Below are 10,719 nucleotides of genomic sequence, written 5' to 3' on the forward strand. Positions count from 1 at the left end.
TGCCCGGTGCCTCCTCATTGCCACCCGATAGGGCGAGTGGGCCGGGCAGGGACTGGAAGATGGGCCCGCAAACGTGTAATGACCCTGGCAGAACTGCCCAAAACCCTCCGGCTGCAGTGAGTCCTGGAACACGGTCCCCTGCTCTAACCACTAGACCCCATTCCCCTCCCAGAGCCGGGACAGAACCCAGGTGTCCTGGTTCCCAGCCCCACTGCTCTAACCATTAGACACCACTTCACCCAGCAGGCTGGGGCATATACCCCAATCACATGAGGGAATCTTTGGGAGGGAGGGGGGGTTGGCGGCTTATCTGATGCACATAGCAACCCCTTGGACATAGAGGTGCTGTGTGTGTGTGTGTGCATGTGTGTCTGCTGGAGGGGACGAGCCCTGCTCTGTGTGTGTGTGTGTGTGTGTGCATGTTGCTCCACACCCAAGATACATGGGGGCAGGGGAGTTACTCAGTCCCGTGGCTGTGTCCATGCCAGCTGGCAGTCGTGGGAGCTCTGCTCACATGCGTTTCCTGTGAGTCTCAGGTTGCACCTGCACAGAGTAGCGCAGTGGGAAGTGTCCGCATTATTTTGTATGAAGACTGTCTGTGCCTCAGTTTCCCCTATGTGCCACGCTGGCCACTAGGGGCTGGAAAGGGCTGTTTTCTCTCAGGCAAGCTACCACCCAGGGGCGGCTGATCCTGGCTGTCTTGATTTGGGGCCCGTGTCGCTGGTGAGTCCATGAAGACAATGGCAAAGCCAACCTGCCGGGACATTGCCGACCTAGCAACTAACACCCAGGGTGACCCCCCCACCCCTTGCAGGAAGTCAGCTAGAAGAGCGGGAGCCAAGGTCGGACACACTTGGCTGGGGCCCGGAGCTGCCCATGGCCCAGGCTGTAGCTTCCGGCTCTCTGGTTGACTGAGGACTGGCCATGCTGGGTGCAGCCACCTAACAAACCCGCCTGCCCTTCCCCCACCGGCTGGGAGCCCCAGCAGATGCTGGGGGCAGTGCCCCCTTTGGGGGTACACGTCTCCCTTAGAAGTCCATCTCAGGCAGAGTCGCTGGAGGGAGGGGGCTGCAAGCACCGAGGTAGGGTCCCAGGAGGTGGTGAAGCCAAGTGGCTTCCCCTGGCGACAGAGTGAGACCCTAAGGGGGGGCTGGCCCCTGTACAGCCCCCCAGCGACTGTCCCAGAGCACCGGACCTGTGGCTCCCTGACCCCAGCATCTGTTCCCTGCTGCTGGTTCCACTGCAGTGCGACTCCGGAGCCCCCTGCTGCACCCTGGGGCCCTGCGGGCGGGTGGGTTCTGGCCCAGCCCAACCCAAAGTACCACGGGCCGGGTCAACGCCCAGACCTGACCCCCGCCCTCCCAGGGGCTGAGAGCCCCCACTGGGGAATGAGCTCTGACTCACACCCAGCCATGGCCACCCCACGTCCTGCCCGGTCTGGGGGGTCCCAGACAAAGCCCCTGATCTCGGGGGATCTGGGCTCCCTGTTTGCACATGAAACGAGGCAGTTTGCAAAACCCGGGAAAACCCTGGAACCAAAGCTGGGACCAACGTGTCAGTTTTGAAGTAACAAAGAAAAATCAGGTTTTCAATTCTTTTTTTTTTTTTTTTTAAAGGAAGTTTTTAAAAAACCGAAACCACAAACTTTCAACCCAAACCACCACCTGGGTTTTTATTTTTACCAGAAAGGGGTTTTGAAAATGAATTTTTTTATTATTTTGTTTTTTCAGCAAACGCCCCCACACAAAAAAAAATGCAGGAAAAATAACCGTAACCAGATCATTTGTGGTTCAGGTTATTGACCACCTCCCTTCCCCGGGTTACTCCTGATTTACACCAGAGTGAAAGGGAATTGGCCCTTTGACATCAATGGAGTTACTCCTGATTTACATCAGAGAGGGGAATTGGCCCCATTGCTCCCCCCTCTCCCCAAGTTACTCCTGATTTACCCCAGGGGCCGGGAGGGGAGTCTGGTTCTAAGGCCCTTGGGCCAGCACGCCAGCCGGGACAAACCAGTAAGACTCAGGCCTGGGGTTTTGCTCAGTTCCCTTTATTAGCTGCAGTTCCCGGCTGCCAGCCCCACATGCTGGGCTCTGCCGGGCTCGTTAACCAGCGCAGAGCCCGGGGCAAAGCCTGCCTGTGCGTGAGCTGTGGTGAGGGGGCGCTGTCACGGCACTGCCTGCTCAGGTCAATGGGCGATGCCGGCAGGATTCTCGCCCGGCCCCTCTCCCGTTCCCGGCTGCTGGTCCGTGATCAGGGCCATGTAGACCTCAGCCGCGGCAGCTGCCAACTGGAAAGACTTGCAGGCCGGTGCCAGTGCCCGAAGCGCCTCCTCCAGGTGCCCAGCGGCCGCTGCCAGGGCGTTCCTAGCACGACGCCCCGTGAGGACATCGGGCAGGTATTCGCCCAGACTCTGCACCACGCCGGTCCCAGAGAAGGGGCCATTCTCGGGGGGCTCTGCAGCCGTTTCCACAGTTGGGCCCCCAAGGGTGGCACAAGCGGACACAGCCCTGGCGATCTCTTCGCTGCTCTGGCGCAGGGCGTCCATCGGCAGGTGCAGGACCGGGGAGGCCTCCAACTCCCGCAGAGCCGCCTCCAGCCGCTCCGGGAGGCCGGCGTTTTGCAGTAGCACGGCCACCATGGGACCACCCACGCTGCCGAAGATCCCCATGGTGGCCTGGTGGAAGTCCCGGACGATGGTCCCCTTCTCCTGCAGTGAGGTGTGGGGGGAGGCCATGCGGGCGTACAGGTCCCGGCTGGTGTTCTTCCGCACGTGTCTGTCCGTCTGCTCTGCTGCGGCGTGCATCTCCCACATCTCCTGCAGCAGGCGCTTCAAGTTCTCCCCCACGCCGACGCTGCCCCCCACCGGTTCCAGGGACACGCTGGTGTCAAGGTGCTGGTTGAGGATGCGGAGCAGAGCGTGGGTGGCTGAGATGCATCCTTCCAGGGAGTTGAGCAGGGACTGGCTGGCACGCACGAGCCTCTCTCTTTCGCTCTCTGTGCCGGAGAACAGGGACAGCATCACGAGGCTGGGAAACAAAGCAGAGAGCTCAGGTGAGGAGCTTAAAGAGTTTCCCCTCCAGGATCCCCAGCGCAAGGCCAAGGGGATGTGCAATGGAACCGACAGGGAGCCCCTATGAAATGGAGTAGAGGGAATGCTGTTTCACAACAACCCTGGGAGTTACCTGTGGAACTCACTGCCTCATGATCTTGCTGATGCAGAGAGCCCTGAAAGACCCAGAAAGGGATCTGAAGTTTATATGGCTAATGAGGAGAGCCAGAATGACATTAGAAAATAATTTCTTTTTTGTTAAGTTTGATAAGATTAAACACTCTCATGCTCCAGGGCATGACCCCCTCTCTAACTAACGGCTGTCAGGCAGGAACTGTCCCTGCGGCGGTGGTGAGGTACAGGGGCACTGCTGTGCTAGATGGGGCGTGCAAAGCATGTCAGTCCGTTACCCACTTCGCAGCTGCTGCGGGCCCCAAGAGAGCGACACTGCGAACCGGAGGCAGCGCGCCATTGGGGTGGAGCCCGGGGACAGGGAGTGTCGAAGTGATGGGGGAGTCTCAGGTCCGTCGACACTGGACTAAAAGCCCCGTGGAACAGCGGCATCTGGTCTGACTCAGGCTGGGGGGTTAAAAATTGCCATGTAGACATCTGGGTTCAGGCTGGAGCCCGGGCTCTGGGACCGTCCCCCCAGGCACAGTCCCACCACCTGGGCTCCAGTCCAAGCCTGCACGTCTACACTGCTAGTCTGCAGCCCGGCAGGCCAGCCACAGGGGTTTAGTTGCAGTGCAGACATACCCTGAAGGGCTGCATTGCACCCAGGGGGCCGGCGGCTGGCTGGGGGTTCCAGCTCTCGGCAGGACTGCACCCGGAGAGGGTCCCCAGGATCCCCAAGACTGGGGCAGCAGCTGGATGCGTGGGTGTGGATCAGTGATGACGCCGGGTGGAAGTGATCTGTGCCCACTGAAGAAGATCATTTCGGAAACTCCCAAGTCAGTGTTTCTGAAACTGGGGGGCCGGGCCCAGAAGCGGGTGCGAGGCTGTTGTAGGGGGATCACGAGCTCTAGAGGTACCATATTTCGAGGACTCTGCCAGGGAGGGGGTTTCAGCTCTCCAGCCGCCCAGCTCTGGGGGCAGTGCCGCCGCCGGCAGCAGCACAGGGGCACGGGCAGCAGCGCCCCACAGCTCGGGCAGGACGAGGTTTCATTGTATTGCAGCTCAGCAGCGGAAGTGCAAAGCAGGGCCGTAGGAGGAGAGTTTGCACCCGGGCCAGAGAGACGAGGACAGAGCTGAAGCCAATGCAGGCTCCTACCAGCCCAGCCCAAGAGACCAGGCAGACACCGGGGTGGAGGGCGCCAGCGATGCCCACTGGGGCTTCAGCGCCGTTGATGCAGGGATGGCGATTAGAGGCTTCACTCAGTTCCCCTCTCTGCCCAGTGATTTGCTAACACTTGTGGGGCATGTGGTGGGGTCGTCACAGCCTGAACTATTTTCAAAGGGGGCCCGGCCCAGCCATAAAAGTTTGCGTGTCCCGTCCCCCCCCCGCCGCTGGAAGCAGGTTCTTGTGGCTAAGGGTGCAATGCGCTGACTGCGCTCAGCTGGTCCGTATCCCGGGGGTGGGATTTAAAGGGCTGTTTGGTGGCGTATAAAGGCCGAAGCGAAAGGACTCAGCCCCGAGCCGTGTCCCACGTCGAAACCGATCGGGTCGGAATCGACACATTCCCGCAAAACACTTTGGTTCTGTCTGTAGTTCCCAACCGGCCCGGCTCTCCGCAGCCAGCTCAGACTGGTGGGCGGGGGGAGGGGTAGGGGACGGGGGCTCTCACCTGTAGCTCCTCGGCGCGGTTGCTGTCCCGGCAGGCGCAGGAGCGGACGACACCGGCTCTCCGCCTCTCCTTATAAAGCTCCCGTTAGGAGAGAAAGGGAAAGTTGGCACAAGCCAAAACGCGGGGTGGTAATTCCCCCGGGCAGGGCCAGCAGCAGGTGCTCACAGCGGGGGCCCGGCCGGGCTTGCTGGCTCATGGATTGATTCGATCTGGATCTTTCTGCCCCTCGTGACTGAGGCGCAAACTGGGGCTTGGAAACCAGCCAGACTCGAGTTCCTGGAACCCAGGCGGGGAACTGGGAGCCGCAGGCAGGACGCAGCAGCCGACTCCCAGAAGCAGCCACCTTAAGGCCCATGTGACATCCACTGGCACCGCGCTCCTGACCACAGCTGTGCTCCGGGTCTGCCAATGGGATCTCGGCGGCTGACTAGGAAAGTGACAGCAAGGACCAGCCTCCTATAAAGGCGAGAGTCCCTGCTCCGGCGTGCGGGGAGCGTCACAGCAAAGGGATCCTCTCCGGAGAGACCAGGCTGCTGCCCGCGGACCCAAGCTGATCTCTGCCCAGGTGAACGGCCCCTCGGCTTCCCCCCCGCCCAGCGAGCAGGTAACGCACCCCATCGGCGGAGGCACGAATCGGAGCAGGGGTCGTGCAGTGAGAGCCCCCGGATCGCTTGGCGAACTGGGCTCCTCCAACAACGGGGGTTTCATGCAGCCCCTGGCAAGGTGCCATGTCTAGGGACAAAGAACATCAGTCACCCACAGACTGGGGGGGGGGTCGCTGTGAGAGGGGGGAGCTGCCCTGTCTGTAACCGATGCGGGGGAGGGAGTTCTGCTTTCCAAAGGGGGACCCTGGCGAGCTGCAGCTCTGGGAAGGACCCAGGTGTCCTGTGGAACCAGCTGCCCGTGAGCCCCCCAGGGGATGCTGTGGCCAAGCGGGTGAGCTCGACCCTGGGCTGGGGAAACGGGTGAATAGCGAGTGGGAGCCGGGAGGTGGGATCCCCTCCGGATAGCGGGAGACCCTGACTGGAGACTGCGCCCAGCTCTGGGGAGGAGGTGAAAAATGAAACTATCCCCAGGTGCCCCTTGAAGCCAGAACAAAGCTGCCCAGCTGCGACCAGCTCCAGGCCTGGCCTTTTGTGCAAATTACTTCATGGGCTATTCTGCAGACAGCCAAAAACGGCAGCTTCTGCCCCACAGCTGGGTCCCCCGGGCAGCAGGGGGGAGGGAGCAAGTCATGCAACTGCCGGGAACTGGGCAGCTCCGCGGCTGGGGCTGGAGGTGGCCGGGTAGGTGGGGGATGCTGCCGCGCTCCTGGGTGGATGGTTCGGGGTGCTGGAAGGTGTTGGGGTGCAGGGGGTGGGTGCTGGGACAGAGATCGGGGGAATGTGGGGCGGTAACGTGGGGGGAGAAGTGGGGGTGTCTGGGGCAGTAGCTGGGGCACTGCGGGGGCGAGGGGGATCTCTGGCCATTGAGGGTCTGTTGGGGAGCGGGGCTGAGAGCCCCGAGGTTGCTGGGTGGATTCTCCGTCTCCCAGCTGGAGGCTCTGGCTGGCTCCTCGTGGCACTTTCCTCCCGAGACCACGTGGTTTGATGAGGTGTGACCCACTGGCCGAGTCCTTCCGCCCTAGAACCTCCAAGGTGTTTAGGCGCAGAACTCCCACGGACTGACGGGAATTAGGCACCTAAAGACCTTTGGGGATCGGAGCCTGGAGACTTTTTTGTTTTAATGGCCGCTGAGTCTCTGCACTGGCTAAGTCTGTGATTTGCGCAGGGGGCGGAGGGGTGCAGTGGGGAGCGTTACTAACGCCTCCTTCCTCTTCCTCTCCTGGCAGCTCTCTCGAGAATGTCCTGGAGCGATATCCTGTACCCAGACAACCCAGCGAGGCGGGAAAAGGTGGTGCGGTTACATCAGGAGCTGATCGACTGCATAGAGCTCAATTTTGATACCACCAACGAGCTGATTGGAGTCTTAAAATCACACTGTCAGTTCAAGTTGCACCCCATTAAGATGAACAGGAACGGCACCGTCCGGGAGAACTGCGACGTATTCCTCGCAGCCATACAGTCCATCCAAGACACGCTGCAGGCCATCGACGAAAGGCTGAAGAGAGAACTGGAGCCAGATCTCTACCGAAAGCTTCATGATTTCCAGGAGCCTGATGCCAAGAAGATGCAGATTCTGCGCTCTGTGGCCACGGCGGTGAGCGGCCTCGCTGGGACGGTGGCCATGGGGATCTTCATCAAGCTGGCGTTATCGCAGGTGGCGACCAGAGTCCTCACCCAAACGACCATGGTCTTGGCCAGGATCGGTGCCTCTGTGATCGGCGCCATGGCTGGCGCGTTACTGGGCGTGGGTGTCGACTTGATTCTCAGCGCGATCCTGGGCGCTGTAGAGAGAGACCAACTGGAGGCGAAGATTCAGGAGCTCGAGAAGCTGGTGAGCGAGTTCAAGCCAGCCTCCCATGAGTATAACAAAACCATCATAAAGGTCACCTGCATGCTGCCATAGCCGGAGGAGAATCAGCCGTTCAGACGACTCCAGACCAAGCTGCAAGTTACCATTACTTGTAAAAATAAGGCCGTGGGGATCAGCTCCCATCTACCGTGACTTAGCCCAGCGCCATTAAAGCCAGCACAATAAATGATCTCTAGCTCTTACACAGTGCTTTTCATTAGTAGAGCTCAAAGCGCTTCAGGCTTCATTAATGTCTTTATCCTCCCACCACATCTCGGGATGGGGCCGTGCTATTATCCCCATTCTACAGATGGGGAAACTGAAGCCTAGAAATTCACAGGTATTTAAGCACGTAACTTCCATTGATTTCAGAGCAATTGGCTCAGGCTCTCTGCAGACTCAGGCAACATCACTGATTTCAAGGGAAGCTAGGTGCCTAAAGTGACTTGCCCCAGCTCATACAGGAATTCTGTAGTGTAGCAGAGAATTGTCTGAGTTTCCCAAGTCACAGACTAGTGCCCAACAACCACTGGGCCATCCTTCCCCTCTAGCTGGTGTTTTTCATCTGTAGATCTCAAAGTGCCTCAGAAAGGTCAGTATCAATACCCCGACGGTACACAGGGGGAAACTGAGTCACCGAAAGGGACTCGGCCAGAAGGCCAGGAATAGCGCCCAGAATGAGAATGTCAAAATAATTCATTGAGACGTTTCCCCACCAAAACCGACACGTCCCCCCTGAAACATTTTACTTTTGACAAAACGGCCTTTTCCAATGGAAAACTGTTCTATCGAAAGCTTTCTGGCCAACTCTGTGCCCGGCCCAGGCTGGAGAACCTACCTCAGGGTTTTCTGCTCCAGCCCAGATCTGGGAGTTGAGCTAGAGAGGAGCCCAAAGACAGTCACTTCCCCAGCCTTTGCTAGAGTCTGTCAGGTGTTTAACTGCAGGGCCTCTTCTCTGAATCCGAGACTAGATAGCGGGGGGGACTCTGGGACAGCGGTGAGCTGAGACACTCCGGCCTAGGGAACCAGATGGAAAATGTTACTGTCCTAATGGGCAGTAAACCCATTCTAGAGCAGGGGTCTCCAACTGGTTTTGGGTGGGCCCCACTTTGAAAATATTTCAGGCTGTGACAACCCCACTCCCACCCCCACAAAGTGACAGCAAATCACTGGACATACTCAGAGGCAGGGCCGTCCTTAGGCATACACAGCATACGCGGCTGCGTGAGGGACCTGAAAATTTGGGGCACCCCCCTCGCTGGCTGCGACTCAGGCTCCTCTCCGGCCACTCCCCCGCATTGGGCCGGCAGGCTTCTCCCCGACCCGACCGGACGCCCTGGCCCCTCCCCTCTGCCCACTCGCTCCTCAGCCGGCCTGCGGGCTCTGGCTCGGGCAGGGCATCACAGGGCTAGGAGCAAAAGTTTGCATGTGAGTGAGCAGGGGGAGCCGGGCAAGTCTGAGAACAGAGTGGGGGGTACCCGGCGGCTGGGAGGAGAGTGGGGGAGCTGAGCTCGGGGGGTAGAGCCGGGCACAGGACTTCAGGAACTGGGGAGCAGAGGAGAAACCAGGCTGGGGGGAGCTGGGCTGGGGGGCCAGGAAGGCTGGGAACAGAGCGGGGGGGATAACCAGAGGCTGGGAAGAGAATGGGGGAGCCAAGCTTGGGGGTAGAGCTGGGCACGGGACTTCAGGGAGCGGCGGGTGAAGGAGGAACCGGGCTGGGGATGGCTGTGGGGAGCCTGGCTGGGAAGGGAAAAGAGCAGGGTGGGGGGTGTCTTTGTCTGGCTCAGTGAGCGAGCAGCAAACGCGCTAGGGCCTCCTGGGGAGCAGGCTGGTGGCCGCAGGGGAGAGCAGCTGTTCTGAGCAGCCCCCCAGTGTACCTGCCCCTCCCCTCTTCTGCCCACGTGCCCTGCCCCACCGGCAGCTCCCTGCAATCTCTCTCCAGTCTCCTTTTCACTCCACCTCCCTCCTCTCTGAAGTTTGAGCCCAGCCGCCAGGATCCCCTTTGGAGCATCACCTTTTCCTCTCCTCCCTTCCCCAGCAGGGATCAGCAGCAGCGGGCTGGGAGGAGGGAGAGGCGCACACACAACCGGGCTGGGGAGGAGGGAAAGTTAAAGGAAAATAAGAGCAGGTGGCGTTTGCTTTTCCTGCCCAACCGCAATATTCCAGTGTCAACAGGAGGAAACTGGCACTAAACCAATGGGAGGAGGGGGATGGCCCTGGAGCAGAAAAGCAGCAATCGAGAGCATTCGCATGAAGCATATTCCAGTTACGTTATATTCACACTCATTAGCATCTTTTCATAAAATCATGTCGAGTGCAACGTCACAGGGGTTGCTGGGCATAAGGGGGTGGAGGGCACTGGGCAGGGGGCGGTGTGGCGGGCACGCTGGCAGTGCAGGGCTGGCGTTGGTGCAGGTGGGAGGGAAGTGCAGGGGTTGGGGTGAAGGTGGCACAATGAAACTGTTTTGAATGAAGTGCACTTGGCAAGTTTTCCAGTACTGTGAGCTTCTGTTTGTGTTGCTAAGAGCAAGTCGGGCCCAGGGGCACCAGTTGAATCATACGGCGTTAGGCCCCATAAATCCTAAGGCCGGCTCTGCTCAGAGAAGGCTAAGTAAAGCGTGTCGGCGTTATCCCTGCAGTCAATGGCACTGAAGCCCCCAGTGGCTTCCCTACGCTGCCCAGGCCGGAGATCAGCTCCCTCAGCCGCATCTTTCTGGGCATCGCTGGCGCACTCCAACCCGGTGCCCAGCTGGTCACGACCTGGGCTGGTAGGAGCCAGCATTGGCTTCAGCTCTGTCCTCGTCTCTCTCTGGCCTGGCTGTAAACTGTCCTCCCTTCATCGCGCTTGTTGCTGCTGAGTTGTAATAAAATGAGCTATACCCCCCCGGCAGTGTCCTTGAAATATGGTACCCCTAGATCTCACAACCCCCCTACGATAGCCTCGCCACCCCCGTTTGGGACATGACCAATGTTCCCTCTAATTTTTTATGTCCATGTGCAGAATGAATTTTATTATGTGCCCCAATATGGAGGTGATCTGTGGCAGGAATGGGGCCGAGGGGTTTGGAGTGTGAGACGGGGCTCAGGGCTGGGGCAGAGGGTTGGAGTGCAGGGGGTGAGGGCTCTGGCTAGGGGTGCAGGCTCTGGGGTGGGGCTGGGAATGAGAGGTTTGGGGTGCAGGCTCCCACAGCGCTGCAATGGGAAGAGAGGACTCCCCCAGCCCTCTCTCGCCACAGCCGCCCAGGGCCGGGGGAGAAGCGCCTCTCCCATCAGGGCAGCTCTGGGGCCAGAGGAGAGGTGCCTTTCCCTGGCTGCGGCAGCTCCGCACCTGGGGGAAAGGCGCCTCTCCCTGCCTGCGCGGCCCCTGATCACCTGCTGCGCGGCTGGGCAGCTTTGAGGGAACTTAGCTCGGGAGCCCCAGGTTGAGAA

At 59.8% G+C, this 10,719-nt stretch overlaps 2 protein-coding genes across 2 annotated transcripts; one reads left to right on the top strand and one right to left on the bottom strand.

Annotated features, from left to right (window-relative positions):
• Positions 1 to 1,754: 1,754 nt before the first annotated feature.
• LOC135976784 (uncharacterized) lies at positions 1,755 to 4,967 on the bottom strand. The gene is made up of 2 exons (XM_065574212.1): positions 4,837 to 4,967; positions 1,755 to 3,029 (listed from the first exon to the last, which is right to left on the bottom strand). The coding sequence occupies exon 2, from the start codon at positions 3,020 to 3,022 to the stop codon at positions 2,189 to 2,191; it is 834 nt and encodes a 277-aa protein (XP_065430284.1). The 5' UTR covers positions 3,023 to 3,029; positions 4,837 to 4,967; the 3' UTR covers positions 1,755 to 2,188.
• Positions 4,968 to 5,194: 227 nt separating this feature from the next.
• LOC101936891 (single-pass membrane and coiled-coil domain-containing protein 3-like) lies at positions 5,195 to 7,493 on the top strand. The gene is made up of 2 exons (XM_065573635.1): positions 5,195 to 5,440; positions 6,668 to 7,493. Exon 2 carries the CDS (start codon positions 6,679 to 6,681, stop codon positions 7,342 to 7,344), a length of 666 nt encoding a protein of 221 aa, XP_065429707.1. The 5' UTR covers positions 5,195 to 5,440; positions 6,668 to 6,678; the 3' UTR covers positions 7,345 to 7,493.
• Positions 7,494 to 10,719: the final 3,226 nt, after the last annotated feature.

This window comes from Chrysemys picta, chromosome 20 (genome assembly GCF_011386835.1).
Source record: "Chrysemys picta bellii isolate R12L10 chromosome 20, ASM1138683v2, whole genome shotgun sequence".
Classification (NCBI taxonomy): Eukaryota; Metazoa; Chordata; order Testudines; family Emydidae; genus Chrysemys; species Chrysemys picta.